At 43.0% G+C, this 24204-nt stretch overlaps 1 protein-coding gene and 1 non-coding gene across 4 annotated transcripts in view; both read left to right on the plus strand.

Moving 5' to 3' along the window:
• SF3B3 (splicing factor 3b subunit 3) overlaps positions 1–24204 on the plus strand; it is a 53092-nt gene that overhangs the window by 16444 nt on the left and 12444 nt on the right. For all 3 annotated transcript variants that reach the window (XM_010382946.2, XM_030924558.1, XM_010382947.2), the window contains 9 exons: positions 345–482; positions 1113–1216; positions 4775–4940; positions 8419–8514; positions 12775–12847; positions 18883–19034; positions 19485–19640; positions 20597–20752; positions 21282–21425. In XM_010382946.2, coding sequence (XP_010381248.1) covers positions 345–482; positions 1113–1216; positions 4775–4940; positions 8419–8514; positions 12775–12847; positions 18883–19034; positions 19485–19640; positions 20597–20752; positions 21282–21425 — 1185 coding nt within the window. The remainder of the gene's footprint in view (positions 1–344; positions 483–1112; positions 1217–4774; positions 4941–8418; positions 8515–12774; positions 12848–18882; positions 19035–19484; positions 19641–20596; positions 20753–21281; positions 21426–24204) is intronic.
• LOC115895354 lies at positions 27–117 on the plus strand. Its single transcript, XR_004055558.1, has one exon. It is a non-coding gene; the product is annotated as a small nucleolar RNA SNORD111 (small nucleolar RNA).

Below are 24204 nucleotides of genomic sequence, written 5' to 3' on the forward strand. Positions count from 1 at the left end.
GTTTGGATGGAGCAGTGCTTCATTCACAGCCTGAAATGATGACTCTTTAAATTTCATGTCTCTTCTCTGACATTTTTCTCTGGAGATAGTTTTTGCCTTATGGATCTGATCAGGCTGTAGTGAAATTGGGACTCTTTTTTGGTTACCCAGAGTTTATTAGATATTTGTAGCAGGAGAATTTTGAGCTGTGGAGTTCTGGTGCTCTGGAAGGCAGGACACTCTGGATCAAAGCTTATGCCTTTAGGCCTTTAATGTCATGTGTAATCCCTATTGGTAAAGTGCTGAATTCCAGAACTAAGAAGTACCCATTTCTAAGACGTCGATTGTGTTTTTGACTTTGCTAGAATGACCTGGATGACCCTGAAAGAGGAATGATTTTTGTTTGCTCTGCAACCCATAAGACCAAATCGATGTTCTTCTTTTTGGCTCAAACCGAGCAGGGAGATATCTTTAAGATCACTTTGGAGACAGATGAAGATATGGTAAGTAGATCATGGAAGGATCAGTACAGCTACTCTATGAGATGAGTTAGGGAAGACATGTAATAGTTTACAAGTTAAAATAATGGGAATTAGAAAGTAGTTGCCTTTGGAACCGGTATATGAGTATAGATTTTCTCTCTGGTTATTAGAATTTTTTGTCTGGTAATCTTACATACAATATAAGAGTGGTAAGGCAACTTGTAGTGATTATTTTTAGGTGGTAATAATTGGTGTGAAGAAGATAAAGGTCTCCATTTCTACTGAAAACAGGTAATAAACGTGATCTGTTACTAGTTTTATCCTATGGACCAGCTCTGTGAATAGTTGGGCAATTTCTTAGATAGCTGTTTGGATCAGGAATTGGCAAACTTTTTTTGTAAAGGCCACATAGTAAATATTTGCAGCTTTTGTGAGCTATGTAGTCTCCGTCTCAACTACTCAACTCTGCCGTTACGGTACAAAGACAGCCATAGCCAGTAATAATTGACATGACCAGCCCGTGAGCTGGAGTTTGCTGTCCCCTGGTCAGATATGAAATACAGTATTTTATTTGCTACTCAGCCTGTGCTGTCTTATAATATGGGGCTCACTTCACTTGTTTGTACACCAGAATGTTTCTTTTCTCGCCAGGTTACTGAGATCCGGCTCAAGTATTTTGATACTGTACCAGTTGCTGCTGCCATGTGTGTGCTTAAAACAGGATTCCTTTTTGTAGCATCAGAATTTGGAAACCAGTGAGTAATCCTTCTGTTACCCTAGTTCACCCTGGTTGCGACAAAAGTTGGCAACAGAGGCTGGGTGCAGTGACTCACGCCCATAATCCTAGCACTTTGGGAGGCCGAGGCGGGTGAATCACCTGAGGCCAGGAGTTCGAGACCAGCCTAGTCAACATGGTGAAACCCCATTTCCACCTAAAATACAAAAATTAGCTGGGCGTGGTGGCTGGCACCTGTAATCCCAGCTACTCGGGAGGCTGAGGCAGTAGAATCACTTGAATCCGGGAGGTGGAGGTTTCAGTGAGCTGAGATCACGCCACTGTACTCCACCCTGGGTAACAAGAGTGAAACTGTATCTCAAAAAAAAAAAAAAAAAAAAGGTTGACAGTAGGAAGGTGTGACTTTGAGGCTTAGGGAGCTTTTCACAAGAATGTGTTAGTTCTTTTGAAAGAAAACTTTGTTCTCTCCCTTTAGAGTCTGTCTTTGTCTTACATTGCTTTATTTTAGTGGCTTCAGTCAGTACCTCTGTGGGTATCTCCAGAACTGTCTTTATATTTGATATCTCTTCTGAGTTTTTGGCTGAACATTTCATCAAATAAATTTTTTTTTTTGAAATGGAGTTTCGCCCTTGTTGCCTTGGCTGGAGTGCACCGGCGTGATCTTGGCTCACGGCAATCTCCGCCTCCCAGGTTCAAGCGCTTCTCCTGCCTCAGCCTCCTGAGTTGCTGGGATTACAGGCATACACCACCACACCCAGGTCATTTTGTATTTTTATTGGAGACAGGGTTTCTCCATGTTGGTCAGGCTGGTCTCGAACTCCCGACCTCAGGTCATCCGCCCGCCTCGACCTCCCGAAGTGCGTGGATTATAGGCGTGAGCCACCACGCCTGGCCATTTCATCAAATAAATACTTACTGAAATACTTAAGTACTGCTGGGCTTAGTGGCTCACGACTGTAATCCCAGCACTTTGGGAATCCAAGGTGGGCAGATCACCTGAGGTTGGAGTTCGAGACCAGCTGGACAACATGGTGAAACCCCGTCTCTACTAAAAATACAAAAATTAGCTGGGCATGGTGGCGGACGCCTATAATGCCAGCTAATTGAGAGGCCGAGGCAGGAGATTTCGCTTGAACTTGGGAGTTGGAGGTTGCAGTGAGCCGAGATCGTGTCATTGCACTCCAGCCTGGGCGCTGAGCAAGACTCCGTCTCAAAAAAGAAAAATTAAAAAAAAGAAATGAAAGAGATGTTCCATAAGCACTTGACAGGTACCTATCTAGAGTTGAAGCTTATCAGCACTTAGCTGCCTACCCATATCAGCAGCCCTCCCCTCCTCACTATTTCTGTTAGTGTCTAATAGACTAGTTATAGCAACTAAAGTGTGAAATCTCACATTTTTTTTATTGTTCACCACTTTCAGTCATGTGCTAAATTCTGTTTTTACCTCTGTACCCCTTTTCGTGATGCTAATCTGAACTAGTTCACTAGTTTTTTTATTTCGTTGCCTTTCCTGTAAAACTCAGCCTTTTGTAGCATCGTCTCATCCAGCAGACAAGACAACCTTGAATAAATAATTTCCCTTATCCCTGTATCATAATCATAAGTGGCTTTTCATTGCCAAATGGAAGAAATCTGAATTCTAGCCTCAAGTTTAAGTCCACTGTCTAAGACTACAAGTTACTTACACAAGATAAGGTGACATGGCCTTGCCAGTATCTGCTAAAGTGTAGCCATACCACTTTACTAATCTAGTGCTCAGTTTCTTCATAATTAAAATACTGTCTAGGATTTTGTGCCATTTCTGCCTTGTTCCTAGCTATTCTCTCAATCTTAAAATGCCTTTTACTCCTCAGTGACTTTTTTTCTTTCATTTTTAAATCAAGATAGGGTGTCACTATGTCTTCCAGGCTGGTCTCGAACTCCTGGACCCAAGTGATCCTCTCCCCTTGGCCTCCCAAAGTGCTGGGATTGTAAACTTGAACCACCACACCTACCTTTCAGGTTTTGGGGCTTTTTTTTTTTTTTTCTTTTCGCAATCAACTCACTCTATCACTCAGGCTGGAGTGCAGCAATCTCAGCTCACTGCAACCTCCACCCCCTGGCTTCAAACAATTCTCCTCTCTCAGCCTCCTGAGTAGCTTGGACTCAGGTGTGTGCCACCATGCCCAGCAAATTTTTTTATATTTTTGGGAGAGAACAGGGTTTTGCCATGTTGGCCAAGCTGGTCTCAAACTCCTGACCTCAAGTGACCCATCCACTTTGGCCTTCCGAAGTGCTGGGACTCCACGTGTGTGCTACCGTGCCCAGCCGAGCCTTCTTAGCTTTTTGGGTATTTTTTGTTGTTGTTTGTTTGAGACAGAGTCTTACTCTGTTTTCCGGGATGCTGGAGTGCGGGGGCACAGTCTCGGCTCGCTGCATCCTCGACCTCCCAGGCTCAAGGTGATCCTTCCATCTCAGCCTCCCAAGTAGCTGGGACTATTAATTAGCAAGGCACATGCCTGGCTAATATTTGTATTTCTTGTAGAGTCTCAAACTTCTGGAGTTAAGCAATCCACCTGCCTCAGTCTCCCAGTGTGCTGGGATTACAGACTTAAGCCACAGTGCCTGGCTGATATTTGTCCCTTTGTATCTAGCTCATTTTACTTGGCATAATATTTAAAAGATTCATGTTTTGGTAGCCTGTGTCAGAATTTCATTCCTTTTTATGGCAGAATTACTCATTGTGTGTACATACTGTGTTTTGTTTATCCATTCTACTGCTGATGTACACTTGGATTGTGTCCACCTTTCACTATTGGGAATAATGCTGTGGTAGATGTTGCTGTGCTAATACCTATTTGAGTCCCCATTTTAAATTTTTTTGGGTATATATGTAGAAGTGGAATTACTGGATCATGGTAATTCTGTTTAACTTTTTGAGAAACCACCAAACTTTCTCATAGCAGCTACATCCGTTTTACATTCCCAGCAGCAGTATATGAGGGCTCCAGTTTCTCCACATCCTTGCCAACTTGTTTTCCACATTTGTGATTATAACCATCCTGCTAGGTATGCAGTGGTGGTATGAAGTGGTAGCTTTGTCTTTCCCCGGTGATGAGTGATGTTGAGCATCTTTTTGTGTTTATTGGCCATTTGTGTATCTTTGTTGGAGAAATGTCTGTTCAAATCCCGTTGCCCATTTTTTAAGAGTTGTCTTCTTATATTTGAGTTCTCTATGTGTTCTGGGTACTAGACCCTTGTCAGAAATATGATTTGCAAATATTTTCTCTCATTTTGTGGGTTGTCATCTTACTTTCTTCCTTTGATGCACAAAAGTTTTAAATTTTGATGAAGTCCAGTTTATCTGTATTTTCTTTGTTGCTTGTGCTATAAATAAAACACCTCACTGCACTTCCCAGATCTTCTCCCTGAATTGTTTTGAAACAAATCCTAGCTATCTTACTTAATGTTAACACCTAAAAATAATAACAGTAATATCTTAATATAATCAAATAGCTTGTGCTTTATATTGATGTCAGACATTATCGTCAGGCAGAGAACTCGTTACCGAAAATTTCTCTTCTCTGCTTCTTCCCAGTTACTTATATCAAATTGCACATCTTGGAGATGATGATGAAGAACCTGAGTTTTCATCAGCCATGCCTCTGGAAGAAGGAGACACATTCTTTTTTCAGCCAAGACCACTTAAAAACCTTGTGCTGGTTGATGAGTTGGACAGCCTCTCTCCCATTCTGTTTTGCCAGGTTGGTGGGTCTTTCCAGTCCCTTCCACAATAAATCTAAAGTTAAACTGAGATCTAGTCTGAGAAATAGCTTTATTAGTATTTCCATGAACTCGCCAGTGTGTAAAGCAGTTAGAGGTAGAAGTGTGAGCACAAAAAACCATTAGTAAGTCCTTGGGGTTTTTTTCCCATAATGATGAAACTCACGTTTAATGTAAAAATTCAGATCATATTCCTGTATAACTTGCGGGGGAGGAAAAAAAATCAGACTATATAAAAGGTGAAAAGTAAAAGTCCTCCCCATAATCTTCTCACCCGTCTGCTCTATTGAACCCTATTGCTTATATTAACTACTTCTTGTGACTGCTTCCAGGTGTTTTATCTGCATTTAGAATCATGTATATGTTTATGTGTTCTGTCTTTTTCTTTTTAAAATAAGTGGAGTCGGCCGGGCGCGGTGGCTCAAGCCTATAATCCCAGCACTTTGGGAGGCCGAGACGGGCGGATCACGAGGTCAGGAGATCAAGACCATCCTGGCTAACATGGTGAAACCCCGTCTCTACTAAAAATACAAAAAACTAGCCGGGCGACCTGGCGGGCGCCTGTAGTCCCAGCTACTCGGGAGGCTGAGGCAGGAGAATGGCGTGAACCCGGGAGGCGGAGCTTGCAGTGAGCTGAGATCCGGCCACTGCACTCCAGCCTCGGCGACAGAGCGAGACTCCGTCTCAAAAAAAAAAAAAAAAAAAATAAGTGGAGTCATATACTCCACAGTATTCTGTGGTTGACCTCTTGTCATGTAACAGTCTACATATAGCTCTATTTACTTCATTTTACCACAGTTCCTCTTTAAAATAGTTCTGAGACATTGGAATCAGTTGGTAATGGGAAATTTTGAATCACCTTCTCAAGGAGGAACCTGAAGTGGCACAGAATGGAGATTGTGTCTCTCATTGCTGGTGCTTAGTTGTGACAGCCAGGAATTTGATCATGCTGTTGCATCCTCAATTGCCGGGGTTTGAGTGACCATTAGGAACCACCTGTGTAGTTAATCACACTTCTCATGGGAGAGGAGCTTGTTCACTGGGTACTGGGGAAATAAATCAGCATTCAGACAGGTTTAATTACACCCATCTGAAATTAATTGCTTTGTTCTTCCTTTCTGAGAAATGATTAGTCTTGAGGGCAACAGAAAATAAGTGTGACTAACTTCTTTTCTTTTTTTTTTTTTTTTTGAGACGGAGTCTCGATCTGTCGCCAGTCCGCCTCCCAGGTTCATGCCATTCTCCTGCTTCAGCCTCCCTAGTAGCTGGAACTGCAAGCGCCTGCCACCACGCCCAGCTAATTTTTTGTATTTTCAGTAGAGGCGGGGTTTCACTGTGATCTTCTGACCTTGTGATCTGCCTGCCTTGGCCTCCCAAAGTGCTGGGATTATAGGCGTGAGCCACCACGCCCGGCCAAGTGTGACTAATTTCTAATTTGATTATTAGAGATTTTTCCACCTTCATTGCAATTGGAATAAATAATGTGTGTAAATAGTTTATTCATCAAGAATAAAATTAGCCAGGCATGATGGCTCATGCTTGTAATCTCAGCACTTTAGGAGGCCGAGGTGGGCAGGTCATCTGAGGTTTGGAGTTTGGGACCAGCCTGACCAACATGGAGAAACCCTGCCTCTACTAAAAAAATTAAAAAAAAAAAAAAAAAATTAGCCAGGCGTGGTGGCGCATGCCTGTAATTCCAGCTACTTGGGAGACTGAGGCAAGAGAATCGCTTGAACTCAGGAGACGGAGGTTGCGGTGAGCCGAGATCGCGCCATTGTACTCCAGCCTGGGCAACAGGAGCACAACTCCGTCTCAAAGAAAAAAAAAGGCCAGGCATGGTGGCTCACGCCTGTAATCCCAGCACTTTGGGAGGCCGAGGCGGGCGGATCACAAGGTCAGGAGATGAAGACCATCCTGGCTAACATGGTGAAACCCGTCTACTAAAAATACAAAAAAATTAGCCGGGCGTGGTGGCGGGCGCCTGTAGTCCCAGCTACTTGGGAGGCTGAGGCAGGAGAATGGCATGAACCCAAGAGGCGGAGCTTGCAGTGAGCCGAGATTGCGCCACTGCACTCCAGCCTGGGCGACAGAGCCTCCGTCTCCAAAAAAAAAAAAAAAAGTGGGGGGGGGCCGGGTGCGGTGGTTCACACCTGTAATCCCAGCACTTTGGGAGGCTGAGGCGGGTAGATGACCTGAGGTCAGGAGTTTGAGACCAGCCCGGCCAACATGGTGAAACCCCATCTCTACTAAAAATATAAAAACTAGCCAGGCGTGGTGGTGGGTGCTTGTAATCCCAGCTTCTTAGGAGGCTGAGGCAGGAGAATCGCTTGAACCCAGGAGATGGAGGTTGCAGTGAGTTGACACAGTACCAATGCACGCCAGCCTCAGTGACCGATGAGACTCTGTCTTAAATAAAATAAAAAATAAAAATAAAATAAAAAAAAAAAAAGCAGGGCTTCTTCACATTTATTTCTGCCATGGATCTTTTTGCTAGCCTGAAGCATCTGAATCCGATCTGAATATTTTACTGTTTTTTTTTTTTTTTTTTGAGATGGAGTCTCGCTCTGTCACCCAGGCTGGAGTGCAGTGGCCAGATCTCAGCTCACTGCAAGCTCTGCCTCCCGGGTTTACGCCATTCTCCTGCCTCAGCCTCCTGAGTAGCTGGGACTACAGGTGCCCGCCCCTCGCCTGGCTAGTTTTTTTGTATTTTTTAGTAGAGACGGGGTTTCACCGTGTTATCCAGGATGGTCTCGATCTCCTCGATCTCATGATCCGCCCGTCTCGGCCTCCCAAAGTGCTGGGATTACAGGCTTGAGCCACCGCGCCCGGCCATTGTTTGTTTGTTTTTTTTTAATTTTTTTTGAGACAAGAGTCTCACTCTGTCACCCAGGCTAGAGTGCGGTGGTACAGTTATGACTCACTGCAGCCTCAGCCTCCTGGGCTGAAGCGATTTTCCCACCTCAGCCTCCTCAGTAGCTGGGACTGTAGACACAAGCCACCATACCCAGCTAATGAGTGATATTTTAAAATGCGTTTGAAAATATACATAGAATAGCAAAATATTTTTTAAAGTGGTGGAAAACAGATGTGCTTTATTGAGGCTTTATAAATAATAAGATGATACACTTAAAATGGGTGAGTTAATTTCTTTTAGGAGATTGGAGTAAAGGCTGTATACCCTCAGTACTCACATGCACATCTATGTTACGGTAGGCTCCATTGCTTTGTAGAGAGAGTAAAGAATTTTCATTTGAACTGTCCAGTTTGTCAAAACTACAATACAGATGATTCACCTCTTTTCACGTGTTGATCAACAGATAATTGTATTGGAAAGCAACTGGATGTCTAGGATACTAGAGAATCAGAATTGTTTTTGAAAACAGTACTGTACAAAAAAAAAAAAAAAAAAAAAAGAAAACAGTACTGTAGACATTTCTTCCTCTAACTTTCTCTGTGCAGATAGCTGATCTGGCCAATGAAGATACTCCACAGCTGTATGTGGCTTGTGGTAGGGGACCCCGATCATCTCTGAGAGTACTAAGACATGGACTTGAGGTAAGGTTGCAATTTCTAGATAATCTGCAGGGTTTGGAGGGAAGCATTGACAAAGTAGTTGATGGGTTTATTCTAATGTTATCAAAGACATAGTTAAGGTGTCTGTGAAAAAGTATGTTCTTTCTCCCTGACTTCCCCAAAGTTTATACTTGAGATTTTCTTTCCTTTTGTCCCTGAAACGGTCTCACTGTGTTGCCCAGGCTGGTGTGCAATGACACAATCTTGGCTCACTGCAGCCTTGACCTCCTGAGCTCAAGTGATTGTCCTGCCTCAGCCTCCCAAAGTGTTGATTACAGGTGTAAGCCACTGTGCCCAGCCTGTGCTATTTTCTATTCCTTAACTTGTTAGCATGATAGCCCACGTGGTCACTAGTCATGACAGGGAGGCTAGGAAATCTTTATGGAACATTTCACTGTCTCTATACATCTAGTCTTAGTTAAATTAACTATGTCAATGCTGTATATATTTTTGTATCTTATTAAATGTATTCCTCATTACTATATACTCTTAAATAGCATACTTTTTATTTATTCATTTATTTTTGTGATGGGGGTCCCACTCTGTCTCCCACGCTGGAATTCAGTAGTGCCATGATGGCTCACTGCAGCCTTGACCTTCCTGGGATCAGGCGATCTTCCCATCTCAGCCTCCTGAATAACTGGGGACTACAGGCATGTGCCACAACATCCAGCTAATTTTTGTATTTTTTGTAGAGACCAGTCTCTGGCTGGTCTTGAAGTCAGGCAGTCTGCCTGCTTTGGCTTCCCAAAGTGCTAGGATCACAGCCTTGAGCCACCACACCTGGCCAAGTGGCATAATTTTTAGTGTTTCTTTTTTTTTTTTTTTTTTTTTTTTTTTTTTTTTGAGACGGAGTCTCGCTCTGTCGCCCAGGCTGGAGTGCAGTGGCCGGATCTCAGCTCACTGCCAGCTCCGCCTCCCGGGTTTCCGCCATTCTCCTGCCTCAGCCTCCCTAGTAGCTGGGATTACAGGAGCCCGCCACCTCGCCCGGCTAGTTTTTTGTATTTTTTTAGTAGAGACGGGGTTTCACCGTGTTCGCCAGGATGGTCTCGATCTCCTGACCTTGTGATCCGCCCGTCTCGGCCTCCCAAAGTGCTGGGATTACAGGCTTGAGCCACCGCGCCCGGCCAATTTTTAGTGTTTCTGCAATATTTCACCAAAGTGGGTAGATCATAATTTTTATTTTATTTTATTATTTTTTATTTTTTATTTTGAGACAGAGTCTCGCTCTGTCGCCCAGGCTGGAGTGCAGTGGCTGGATCTCAGCTCACTGCAAGCTCCGCCTCCCGGGTTTACGCCATTCTCCTGCCTCAGCCTCCACAGTAGCTGGGACTACAGGCGCCCGCCACCTCGCCCGGCTAGTTTTTTGTATTTTTTAGTAGAGACGGGGTTTCACCGTGTTAGCCAGGATGGTCTCGATCTCCTGACCTCGTGATCCACCCGTCTCGGCCTCGCATAGTGCTGGGATTACAGGCTTGAACCACTGCGCCCGGCCTTCACCAAAATTTCAATGACTCAGACCCAATTTAGAGCCATAGGTCTGTTGTGTGTGTGTGTGTTTTTTTTTTTTTTTTTTTTTTGAGTGCAGTGGTGAGACCTTGCTTCACTGTAACCTCCAGCGCCCAGTCTCAAGCAAGCAGTTCTCCCACCTTAGCTTCCCAAGTAGCTGGGACTACAGGTGTGCGCCATCACGCTTAGCTAATTTATTTATTTATTTTGGGTAGAGACAGGGTCTTGCTATGTTGCCAGGGCTGGTCTTGAACTCCTGGGCTCAAGTGATTCTCCCACTTCACCCTCCCAAAGTGTTAGGATTACAGGCGTGAGCCACCGCGCCTGGCCAAGAGCCATTGCTCTTGATTCGTTTAGTTACTTATTTCTCATTGGATCCTAGTGAGCATATGATGAAAGCTAGCGCTTTACACAAAAAACGAGTATGTGCGGCTGGGCACAGTGGCTCACGCTTGTAATTCCAGCACTTTAGGAGGCTGAAGCGGGCGGATCACCCGAGGTCAGGAGTTTGAGACCAGCCTGGCCAACATGGTGAAACCCCTTCTCTACTAAAACTACAAAAATGAACTGGGAGTGGTGGTGGGTTCCTGTAATCCCAGCTGCTCAGGAGACTGAGGCAGGAGAATCGCTTGACCTGGGAGGTAGAGGTTGCAGTGAGCCGAGATCATGCCATTGCACTCCAGCCTGGGCAACAGAGCGAGACTGTCTCCAAAAAAAAGTGCATATGTGCATTAACAGAAAATTTTTGTACAGTGTAACAGATAAACGGCTCAAGAATCATCATTTTTTAGTTTCCTGCTATTTCTCTCCCCACTTCGAATCTATAGACACACCTTTGTTTTATATAAAAATATTTCCCGAGGCGGGCGGATCATGAGGTCAGGAGATTGAGACCATCTTGGCTAACAGTGAAACCCCGTCTCTACTAAAAATACAAAAAAAATTAGCCGGGTGTGGTGGCGGGCGCCTGTAGTCCCAGCTACTCGAGAGGCTGAGACAGGAGAACCGCATGAACCTGGGAGGCAGAGCTGCCAGAGATCATGCCACTGCACTCCAGCCTGGGCGACAGAGTGAAACTCCGTCTCAAAAAAAAAAAAATTTTTTTTTTTAAATTGTTGAACGTTGCTTTATTCCTATATGTCTATTTGTTACACCTTGATAGCTAACTAAATTGTGGTCTCAATTGAACTAGGGTGACTGACAGTTTTACATTTGGTATAGAGTGTAGCATAATTGACAGTTGAACTTTATTGATGAAGTTCTTAGGTCTTCCTTCTAATTAAATTATACCAGTAAACTAGGAAAAGCGCTAGTCCTTCTGTGAATATACATGAGTTCTTCCTATAAGATGTGGGTTACACGCTATATATAAGTGGCTAGTTTGTTGTCTCTAGATCATTTACAAATACTTAATAATTTTAATTTTATAATGATTTTACGTTTATAAAAAAAATTGCAGCCGGGCGCGGTGGCTCAAGCCTGTAATCCCAGCACTTTGGGAGGCCGAGACGGGCGGATCACGAGGTCAGGAGATCGAGACCATCCTGGCTAACACGGTGAAACCCCATCTCTACTAAAAATACAAAAAACTAGCCGGGCGAGGTGGCGGCGCCTGTAGTCCCAGCTACTCGGGAGGCTGAGGCAGGAGAATGGTGTGAACCCGGGAGGCGGAGCTTGCAGTGAGCTGAGATCTGGCCACTGCACTCCAGCCTGGGTGACAGAGCGAGACTCCGTCTCAAAAAAAAAAAAAAAAAAAAAAAAAAAATTGCAAAGATAGTACAGCGAGTTCCTGTATAACCCACACCCAGTTTTCCCTTCTAGATCATTTTGAATTTGGCTTAGATGTTTTGTTTACTCTTACGTTTGAGAACCTATAGGACATGTAGAGAATCATTCACTCTGAATTTAAGGGGCATAGAAAGACAAAACAGTTAGTGCCCTAAGAGGTGGTGACTGTGTTCTTTCTTTTTTTTGGAGATGGAGTCTTGCTCAGTCACCCAGGCTGGAATGCAGTGGTGCAATCTCAGCTCATGGCAACTCCGCCTCCCAGGTTCAAGCGATTCTCCCGCCTCAGCCTCCTGAATAGCTGAGATTACAGGCACCCGCCATCATGCCCGGCTAATTTTTATATTTTTGCAGAGACGGGTTTCACCGTGTTGGCCAGCTGGTCTTGAACTCCTGATCTCAGGTGATCCACCCGCCTTGGCCTCCCAAAGTGCTGGCATTGCAGGTGTGAGCCATTGGGCCCAGCCAGTGGACTGATTTCTATGAGTGCTTATAGAAGAGAGAGGTGACTGACTGCCAGCCAAGGAGATAAGGGAATAATTTTGCTACAGGATCTGGCATTTGAATTGATCCACATGGGATTTGGCCTTACAGGAGCTAGGGAAAGAAACAGGATGCTAATTTAGATGGCCTGATTCATTCCCAGTGGTTACTGCTGTTCTGAGGATGATCAAGGCATGTTGTACTTGAGGGAAAGGGTTATGGTTTTGGCTGCAGCAACTGTACCCTCTCAGACATCCTGTGACTTTTGCTTCAGACTGTCATGGGGATTGCCACTGTCTCCAGCCTGTTTCGTTCTTAGATTCTTCTTTCACTAGGTGGTATCATCTTTTAAATCCAGCATACATTGTGAACCCTGCCTTTGAGACCTTATTTTTTGATGTGATTGTAAGCAGGTAGCTGAGTTGCATGCTCACTGGATCTGTGGCTTCCCTCCTCTCCTGTCAGGTGTCAGAAATGGCTGTTTCTGAGCTACCCGGTAACCCCAATGCTGTCTGGACAGTGCGTCGACACATTGAAGGTAAGCAGCTCTTTCCCAATAGTCAAAATGAGGGTCTGGGTGCCATTGACACAGAAGGCTTAAAAGGCTGTGTTCATAATACTTCTGTATCATTTCATTTAGCACTATATACCAGAAACTTTCTGGCCCAACACCGTTTTTGAGACTCTTCCTTTCAGGATGCCTTCACCTACCATTTCTTTTTGTACAGGTGGGAAAGAGGGGACATAGGTTGGCTGTTATATTTTAGTACATAAAGGTTTCAGTATCATAGAGCTGTCAAATGTGATGTTGACTTTATATTCATAAAGGTACTGGTTTCATCTGTAAGAGGCATGATGTGAGGGAAAGTTGTGCTTTTTCATTCTTCTTCAACTATTTTCTTTTAAATTGTTTTGAAACCACAGTGAAATTCAAGGTGGTGTTCTAGGAATTAAGAGATTTGGGAAAGCTTGTTAGTCAGTCTTGCTAGTGCTTAGGGAAAGCAGAGTGGAATTGAGTGGAATTAGAATTTTAGTGTGAGTGGAAAAGCGGGGATGGGAAAGGAGAAGGGAGTTTGAGCTCCTGGATGTAAATGGTCACCTGATCCTAAAACTTTGAAAGTAATAGGAGAATGCCTAGTAGTTAGTGCAGTAACAGGGAAGTCTTGTGACAATTGAATTGCAGCCTCATAGAAAGAAAGTTCAGTCTCGTTTTTCCCTTGATTCACATTGGAGGTATGTTTTTCTCTTGTTCTCTCAGGAATATGGGATGGGTGAGTAAGATCATCCTTGCCAGCAGACAGCTTTTTTAAGAAAGCAGCTGTAATTCTGCCTGATAGATATTCTGCCTGTATGAAACAGATTTAAGGAGTTGGGAAACATGTAGGAGGAAAACAACTTACTATTAGTAGAATACTCATTTTTGTGGATTTAATTTTCATTGTAGGCATTTGAATCATATCCAAATTGAGTAGAAAGGGAAAAATGTGAATAGGAAATGGGTAGGCTTATAAGCTGAAAAGATAATTATTAAGCACTTGGTTTCGTGTGTAATATCTACATAGAAATTGGTCCGTGTTGGTGTTTTACTTTGGTTTGGTGGCTTGTTGACATTATGGCCCTTGAAAGCATTGCCTAGACTGTTTGAATTAGAAATGTGTTTTAAGATAACCTATTGTGCTTCTTCTTTTTTCCTTTTAACTTTTTAAATAAACTTATTTTAAAACAGATTTAGGGCTGGGTGCAGTGGCTCATGCCTGTAATCCCAACACATTGGGAGGCCGAGGTGGGCAGATCACCTGAGGTCAGAGTTTGAGACCAGTCTGGCCAACATGGTGAAACCCCATCTCTACTGAAAATACAAAAGTTAGCTGGGTCTGGTGGTGCACGCCTGTAATCCCAGCTACTTAAGGGGCTGAGGGAGGAGAATCGCTTGAACCTGGGAGGCGGAGGTTGCAGTGAGCCGAGATTGCACTGCTGCACTCCAGCCTGGGTGAGAGAGCGAGACTCCATCTCAAAAAAAAAAAAAGAAAAATAGAATAGAGTTAGGTTTATAGAAAAGTTAACTCGTACTTTTATGAAGAAGACAGGAAGTTACAGGGATTGAGTGTCTCAAGATACAGTCTAAGTAATGGGGATAGAAAATCCTGGCTCCTGAATCTCAGTCGAATGCCCATTTTGATTAACTGCAGTGAGATTCTGTGGGTCTTAGTGGTTCCTTTCAGGATAAATTTAGTTGTTTGAGTGCCCACCATGTACTTAGTAATTAAGATGGACTCTTTGCCTCAGAGCACTTGCCATCTAAAAAAACAAGACAAGTATACAGAACTGTCGTGTGTTGTGAATGTGGTAAAAGGCACAGGTACATTGCTTGGAGGGGTTAAAGGACAGGGCATGTGTTTGAAGGTCAGGACAGGCTCTTTAGAGGGACAGCATTTGCTAACTCGGTGATAGGCAGTTTGTTGCATTATGTAGTTGAACATTTTTCTCCTTTATTAAATCTCAGAAGTCTTGGAAAGGACTATATCCTACTAAATTTTACTCTTTAGGTACTGTAATTTGGGAGTCACCTGTAAATACAGATCAGGTTCTTTTGGTTCACTCACTTTCCAGATACCCCCACTTACTATTGAGTGAACATTCCTTCTGCCCGCACATGCTGCAGTCTTCCAGGCAAATACTAACCTTGGCTGGTACTTGGTGATGCACACTACCAATACCAAGCCTTTTTTTCTCTTCCACAGGTGGCTGGTGAAGGTGCTGATCACCACAGGTGTGTACCTACTGCTAGGGTCGATTGTGGGGTCTTATAGTTTATCCAAGGAGAGGGACCTGCACAAAATATTGAGGCTGCCCTGATGGTGTCTTTCAGAGGGTAACTGCAGTTGGATGTCACTGGGCATAATAGTGCTGCACACCGTCTGCCTGTGCATCAGATGGTCTGAGGCAGGAGTCTGCCTCTCTACCTCCTCCCACAGAATTTGTCATATATGGTTAATTTGCCTTTTACTAAGCTAAAAGAGTCTCTAGCTAGAGAACTTTAGCTTCATACTCTCTTGGAGTTGTACATTCCAGGTGTACTGACTGAAAGATCAGGACCTGGAGAAAGCTTTTGAGTATATTCAGGACTTGCTGAAGCAAGATAAGTATCAGATACCCTTGTCTATGAAGTGAGAGTGAGTTACTGGAGCTTCAGGTATCTGGATGGTCGCTCACTTTACCTTTTGGAGTGAGCTGCTGATTGAGCCTCAAATCCTAACGCAAGGCAAGTAAAAGAGAAAAGCATTCCCTCCTCTGGGGTCCTCAGCAGTGTTCAGACAGATGGGAGCCCTGTTGAATTGAGACCTAAAGATACATTCTCATACCCTGATAGATTCTTCATTGAGGTATGAACTATTGTTTTTTCACGTGAGACTTACATTCCTTAGAAAAGGGCAGTGTGGATGGTACAGTTCCTAGTCTTTTACCTTGACTAAAGCTTGGCTTTGTTCTGAACTCCAACGTTTTTTTAAAAATAATTTTTTGTGGACTGGGCGTGGTGGCTCACGCCTGTAATCCCAGCACTTTGGGAGGCTGAGGTGGGCGGATCACCTGAGGTTGGGAATTTGAGACCAGCCTGACCAATATGGAGAAACCCTGTCTCTACTGAAAATACAAAATTAGCTGGGCGTGGTGGCACATGCCTGTAATCCCAGCTACTAGAGAGGCTGAGGCAGGAGAATTGCTTGAACCTGGGAGGCGGAGGTTGTGGTGAGCCAAGATCGCGCCATTGTATTCCAACCTGGGCAACCAGAGCGAAACTCTCTCCAAAATAATAATAATAATAATAATAATAATAATAATAATAAATTTTTATAAAGTTGGGATCTTGTAATGTTATCTAGGCTGGTTTTGAACTCCTGAACTCAAATGATCCTCCCTCCTCAACCTCCCAAAGTGTTGGAACCACCGTGCCCAGCTTGAACTCCAACTTTAATCTGCAGTCACTCTAGTACATAAGAGTTCATCTACTGCAAGTCTTCTTCACTGTAGAAGGAAGGGGTAGAAGTTATAGTGTGCTTGATATTCACAGGGCCGTGTTTATTTTGAGGAAATCTGTGATGTAAAGTAGCTTTGAGACATCGTTGACTCTCCCACTTGTTGAATTGTCTAGCAAAAGTATGACCCTATTTAAGTTCACTGAGCATTTATTCTCTTTTATGTTTGAGTAGTCTGAAGTCTTGGTCAAAGGAAAGGCACCCCTCCTCCCTTCCTTGCCCCCTTCTCTCCCATGAAAGTCAAAAGTTGTATGGTCTGTCTTTTGGAAGGTCCCTGTTTCTTTTGGTGAAGATCCGAGACCAGAAATCCTGGCCAGTTACAGCCTTTTGTTGCTTGGCTTTAATTTGCTTTGACACAGCTTTTAAGGTTATTAGGTTTCAGTAATGAGAACATGGTAAATGATACTGTATTCATATAATGTTAAAATTAGACAACTTCTGTTATTTTTACACAACAAAAATTTCTAGTACAAAAACAGAACTGGAGTAAAGGTTCCAAACTTGGTGTTACGTAGAGATGGATTTTGGTTTTGTTGTAAGCTATTGAGCCATCCATTTCAGAGATACCCATGTCCTTACTTGTTTTATGATAGTGAGTGGTGCTTAGTCTTACAAAGCCACCTTATAAGACGTTCCCAAAGCATTTGATATATGTTGACAGTTCTAGCAAAATAACCAAAAACCAAGTATCTTCTTGTCCAGTATTATTCCTTATGATTTGGAAATTGAACCTTTACTCTGTGGATTCCTGGTCTAACCATTAGAGCAGGCCCATTGGGAAAGATCTTTAATCCTTGTTTTTCAGCCACCACAGTACGTACATATAGTGTAATATTAACTGAAACAAAAATTTCACGAAACAGTAGTTATCCTACTATATATGAAGCAACTTCATAAATTACATTTATTTCTGTTAAGAAGTGCCTATTGTGCAACATGTTAAATTGATTTTATGTCCTGCTAATAGCGCAGAACGCTGCTGTTGGCCATGCCAGTGATACATCTTCTTTTTTGTTTGTTTTGAGACAGTCTCATTCTGTCGCCCAGGCTGGAGTGCAGTGGGGCGATCTTGGCTCACTGCGGCCTCCGCCTCCCGGGTTCAGGCAATTCTCCTGCTCAACCTCCCGAGTAGTTGGAATTACAGACGCCCACCACCACACCCGACTAATTTTTGTATTTTATTTGATTTATTTTTTAGTAGAGACGGGTTTCACCCTGTCGGTCAGGCTGGTTTCAAACTCCTGACCTCAGGTGATCCGCCCACCTTGGCCTCCCACCCTTTCTGGGATTACAAGCATGAGCCATCATGCCCGGTCGAATGATAACATCTTCACTTGACTCCTGCTTCTGTAAAGAATGCTGATTCTGCAGAACTGATCTAGTAACCTTAGTTCAGCTGAATCTCATGTGAAGTCATTAGAACCAAAAGTATGCCCTTCATGTGGTTGGGTAGACCAGCCCTGTGGCATTGAGCTCTTGACAAGTGCTTAGGCAGACAGGGTCCTATAGCTGCTACTACTGGGAGTGAGGCAGCCACTACATTGTGTGGTACCTTGTCTTGTTCTGTCCCTTTTTTACCTAATTTCTGGGTAAGGGGGTGTTGATACAAAAATTCAAATGTAAAGGAGGAAAATCTCAACTCTTAAAAAAAAATTAGCATGCCTTTAGTCAACATTTATCAAGCTTTATGCCAAACATGGTACTGGATGGGGACACTTGCAGAAGCTGTTGTATGTTTTAGAGTGAGATACATGGAAAATACATGGCCTTTATGGGATCTGCAGAAGAAACTGAGGGTTTCTGGTATACCTCAAGTCGTCTGACTTCCTTGAGAAACGCATTAGTGTTTATTCAACCACATTTAATTAGAAGAAGCAAATTCTAGTAGGATTGCTCACGACCACACAATTGTTCTGTTTCGAAATAGTGAAAAACAGAGAGGTCAAGGAATAACAATATAAACAATCCCCACCCCCCATTTCCTGGTTATCTAGTTTTCTTACATCATTCTCACTGGGACTGGGATTCTCAGCTTCCAACCCTAGAATGAGTTAGTCTCACAGAGGCTTAAGTAATCTCTGTTTTGTTCATTAGAGCTTATGTTCATTTCTACATAAGCTGCTTTTGGAAGAAGTTAGGGGTCTTTCCTAGTTAGAAGGAGTATCTCTTCTTAGGAAGGGGTTGTGTGATTGACGACTGGCACAAATAAATGAAACTCTAGCTCAGTATGTTCATGTATCAATATTGTAGTATTTAAAATGTCCTCATGCCTCCGATTGCCTTGCTTTGTCCCTCTCACTTCTTTAGCAGATGTCTCAAGAAAATATTGAGGAAGCAGGGTTTATCTGTAGGCTCTTATGACCCCTAGTTTTCTTCTGGATCATCTTGCTCTGTGTGCATGTGTTTGTGTGTATGTGTGTAATAACTACACATAGAAGAAGTGCCTTGGAAGGTTTCTGAAGAGAACTCATAGTGTTTCATTTGGCTTTGTAATTCTAATGAGTTCTTATCTAACCAGCTCCCTTCTTTTCTTTTTCAGATGAGTTTGATGCCTATATCATTGTGTCTTTCGTGAATGCCACCCTGGTGTTGTCCATTGGAGAGACTGTAGAAGAAGTGACTGACTCTGGGTTCCTGGGGACCACCCCGACCTTGTCCTGCTCCTTGTTAGGAGATGATGCCTTGGTGCAGGTGAGGGTTCTCAGAGCTTACCTACTCGGCCTGCTTTGTTCTTTCTTGGCCTTCATTGTGATGTGGCTGCTGTGTTCATGTCTCTTCACCCTCACCTTCCAGTAAGCGTTAGGGACGGAACTTACGATTTTGGTACATAACATCCTCCTCTGTATTTGCCATTTTTCTGTTACAGAGCCACATCACTGCAGCTTTCATCTCTAGTAAAGATCTTTATAAGTGTTTTGTTAATAAGCTTTGAACTTCTTTGAAGTGGACACCGCAAAACATTAACTGTTTAAAAGTTGACCTTGCCTGGGGTCTACTAACTCTTTTGTCATTGATTCAACTGGTGCCTCAAATGCAGTGGCCCCAGATCTGATTGTAGTGACAGATCTGATAGATGTGAGGGTCATTCTGAGTGATGAATCAAATTGTTAAAGTCAGGTTTCTTTCTGTTACTGACTCTAGGTCTATCCAGATGGCATTCGGCACATACGAGCAGACAAGAGAGTCAATGAGTGGAAGACCCCTGGAAAGAAAACAATTGTGAAGTGTGCAGTGAACCAGCGACAAGTGGTGATTGCCCTGACGGGAGGAGAGTTGGTCTATTTCGAGATGGATCCCGTATGTTATTTTATCATTCACTGTGGGACTTAGTATAGGGTCCAAAGAGAAAGATGGGCAATGTAATCTAGTCATTTAGATGACAGTATGGTGAAACCCCGTCTCTACTAAAAATACAAAAATTAATGGACGTGGTGACACACACTTGTAGTCCTAGCTACTCAGGAGGCTAAGGCAGGAGAATTCCTTGAACCTGGGAGGCAGAGGTTGCAGTGAGCTGAGATCACGCCACTGCACTCCAGCCTGGCGACAGAGCGAGACTCCATCTCAAAAAAAAAAAAAAAAAAAGCGAGTTGGAGTGACAGTGTTCACAAACCAATTTGGCCCTTTACAGAGATGAGGAAAAAGGGTAAGTTGATATCTAATTCTGGGTAGAGTTATGAATTCCCCTATTAGCAATGAAACACTTGCTCCTCCTGCATTTCACTCTCTACTTTTCCAACAAATATTTGGCATAGAATTAATTTCTGCAGTCTGAATCCATTTCAGAAAACTTCTATATGGAAGAATGTTCAGTACATATAATTATCTTGCTCTCAGGAGGGCTCTAGTATGGCCAGATTTGTAGCCTTACTGTACCTTTGGTTGAGGTTTCTTTGTCTTCAACTATATTTGAATTCCCTTCACCCAAAGTATTCTTGTAAACACATAAACAGTTTTATATATCTCCATTTCCTGAGAGCAAAGTTAGCCAAGAAAATTTGTGGCACATTGACCTTGTTCATTCTCTTATTGATGGAAGATACTCATTTTGCTTGCTGTGAGCCTGTTAAATTCAGTCTTGAGAACTCAGGTAGAGAAATTCTTGTCATTGATTATAGTAAGAGGAGTGAGAGTATGCAAAACCAAATACAACAGCCGTCCTTCATTCTCTGGATCCAGGGTTTTGGGGTGAATTGGAGCATCTAGACCCACCCCTTTGTAGTTTTGACCTCGCTCTGCCTTTCCTCCTGTAGTCAGGACAGCTGAATGAGTACACAGAACGGAAGGAGATGTCAGCGGATGTGGTGTGCATGAGTCTGGCCAATGTACCCCCGGGAGAGCAGCGGTCTCGCTTCCTGGCTGTGGGGCTTGTGGACAACACTGTCAGAATCATCTCCCTGGACCCCTCAGTGAGTGACACTCTGAGCTTCAAGGATCATCTGGTTGGAACCTGAGCATCTGGCCCACTCCTGATATCCATCTCTGAGATCAACTGGGTTAGACCCCAGAATCCATACCTGCTGCTTCTCTTGTCATTGCAGTGTGTTCCAGGAGTTTCCTGCTGTGGGTTAAGGATATGATCTGAGACTACAGAAATGTTTCTTTGGCTTAAACCTCAACTCCCTTTTTTTAGTTAAAAACCAAGACTGCATAAATTTGACTTGCTGCAGGACCCTAGATGACTTTTCGGGAGGTGTGCTTTGCTTAATTACCTTTACCATTATCTTCTTTGACACAAGGAGGAAAGCATGATCTTCCCGAAGCTTATTCTGAGATTGGGTATAACTAATAACCCAATACTCTCTTAGAACTCACTCCCGGGGTTTTTTCTGTGCATAAGGAAGTACTTTTTCAATCCTAGAATTAGATTTCTCTGGGTATGTTTTTTTCCTAAAATTGTCATTTTCTGTGTTTTTATGATTTTTCTCTCCCTCTCAGGACTGTTTGCAACCTCTAAGCATGCAGGCTCTCCCAGCCCAGCCTGAGTCCTTGTGTATCGTGGAAATGGGTGGGACGGAGAAGCAGGATGAGCTGGGTGAGAGGGGCTCGATTGGCTTCCTATACCTGAATATTGGGCTACAGGTAAGAGATCCAGAGGCCCACATTGTGGACATCAGGCCTTTTGTAGGTTTCACACACTCCTTTGTTTGGTAACAGGCGTTTCCTCTGCCCGTGGTTTCAGATCCTCACCTATGAAAAGTAAACTGTCACTCTGGGTTCCACTTTTCTCAGCTCTTTAATTTGAACAAATCAGGCTGGGAAAGAAATATTTTGATCAAATGCTTTTTGATAGCTACTCTAAGTCAGAACTGGCTGGGTTCCTCAAGGATCAACTGTAGTTCCCACTATTCATTAGTTTCAGAAGCAGAAACAAATACCTCTCAGTTCATCATTGTCTTCATTAGCAATAAAGGACCCCTAAATGTTCTCTGTTGTCAAAGTTGCTGAGCTCTTTGTGCTGTGAAAAAAAGGTGTGCTTTGATCCTAAGAGTGTCAGGATTTTTGATCATATGCTTTTCATTTTCCTTAATGATTATTGACTCAGACATCTGAGTAATCTAGCCCAGGTACTTTTTGCTTTTTAATTTTACTTCCTAATTTAGAAATCTCAAACATAGCCAGAAGTTAGAGAGACTAATACAATGAACTTCCATGTACCCCTTTTTTTGGGGGGAGGGTTGTTATTATTTTTCTTTTTTAGTTTTTTTCTTTTGTTGGATTTTTGTGGGCTGCCACATGGGTTTTCTATCTTTTCTTTTTTAGTTTTAACAGCTACCAACAACATTCTGCTGTTGTTGTTTTGTCTTTTCCCTGGACTATTTTAAAGCAAATCCAAGATGTATCATTTCATCTACAAATACTTGATAATGTAGCTCCAACAGATGTCTGTTTTTGTAAGATATTAGTATTATGCTCAGCAAAATATAACAATAGTTCCTTATTATCATGTTTCAGTTTTCCCTGTTCTTTCCCCCAATGTGTCTTTATAGTTGGTTGTCCTCAGGATCTCAGCGTAGCAGTCTATGCTTTTTCCATTTGCTTCATCTGTCTTTTTATGTCTCTTAAACTGTCCTACCCCATTTTGAAGCATAACAAGATAAGATCATTTGTCTCGTAGCATTTCCCACCTTCTGGACTTTAAAGTCATTCCTTGTGTGTTCAATGTTTCTGTATCCTCTGTATCAAGCTGGTGGGTAGAGTATTAGAACATGCTGTCCCTTAGAAATGTAAGGTGAGCTACAGGTGTAATTTAAATTTTCTAGTAGCCACAAACAGGAAAAAAGTAATTTTAATGTTTTGTTTTTTTTTTTCCTTTAAAAAAAAAAGCAGAGACAGGGTCTCGCTGTGTTGCTCAGGCTGGTCTTCTCTTGAACTCCTGGCCTCAACCAATCCTCCTACATTGGCCTCCAAAAGTGCTGGTGGGAATGCGGGCATGAACCACCGTGCCTGGCCAGTTTTGATGTTTTATTAACTCTGTATATCTAAAATCATTCCAACATGTAGTTAATATAAAAATTGCTGAGCTATTTTACCTTTTTTTCTCTCTCTTTTTTTTAAACTAAGGCTGAAGTCTGGTATTTGGCACTTTACACTTAACGTCTTAGTTCTCTTTAAAATTTATTTTTATTAAAAAAATAATTTCTTCCTTGAGACAGAGTCTTACTCCATTGCCCAGGCTGGAGTGCAGTGGTGTGATCTCAGCTCACTGCAGCCTCTGTCTCCTGGGTTCAAGCGATTCTCATGCCTGAGCCTCTTGAGTAGCCGGGATTATGGTGTGCACCACTACTTCCGGCTAATTTTTCTTGTTTCTAGTAGAGATGGGGTTTTGCCATGTTGCTCAGGCTAATCTTGACCTCCTGAGCTCAAGCGATCCACCTGCCTTGGCCTCCCAAAGGGCTGGGATTACAGGTGTGAGAAACCACACCTGGTCCTGTCTCAGTTCTGACTAGCCACATGTGGCTTGGGGTAGCTATAGTATCGGATATTGCAGAAGAAGAAAGTTGGTTAGATTCAGATTTCATTATTAGGGGAGGGGGACAGGAATATAGGTGGTGCTCTTCACTCTATTGCATCATGTCAGGAGGTGTGTAATGTCTGGTTGTCCCACTCACAGTAATGTTGGGATGTTTATCTGTATCTGTGTTAAAGTTCCCATCAACCTTTTACTTACAGCTATTACACACATTGCCTAGGTTCATTCTTTCATTAGTAGTTGGAAAATGATTTATTTCTTTTGAGATTTAATTAGTTGGAGTTCTAAAGACAAAATTTGCATCATTTCTTTGCTTACGCTAAGTACAGTTCATACAGGAAAAGGATAAGTACTTTTTTCTCATTATTCACCTGTTTTCAGAGTAAGGAGTGAGGGCCACAGCACTCCCTTCAGTGGGGACCCGTAAAGTGGGTTTTTTGCTGTTTTTTGGAGTAACACTGGTCAGGTGCTGTAATCCCAGCACTTTGAGAGGCTGAGGTGGGTGGATCGCTTGAGCTTAGCTCCTTGGGAAGCTGAGGTGGGAGGATTGCTTGAGCCTGGGAGGTGGAGGCTGCAGTGAGCCAAGACTGTGGCACTGTACTCCAGCCTGGGTGACAGTGAGACCCTGTCTCAAGAAATAAATAAAAATTTAAAAAAATAGAGTAACATCATAAACTTGTGGATTTTTATGTGTTTGTGCTTAAAACTCCTCTTTTTTTTTTTTTTAAACAGAGACAGAGTCTCACTATGTTGGCCAGGTTGTTCTTTAATCCTTCCTTGGCCTTCCACAGTGTTGTGATTATAGATGTGAGCCACCTCACCTGGCTTTTTTTTTAGGGGGCTGGAGGGTGGTAAATTGCCTCATTCTAGAATAGTGGGAATTTCTAT

Source organism: Rhinopithecus roxellana, chromosome 20 (assembly GCF_007565055.1).
Source record: "Rhinopithecus roxellana isolate Shanxi Qingling chromosome 20, ASM756505v1, whole genome shotgun sequence".
Lineage (NCBI taxonomy): Eukaryota > Metazoa > Chordata > Mammalia > Primates > Cercopithecidae > Rhinopithecus > Rhinopithecus roxellana.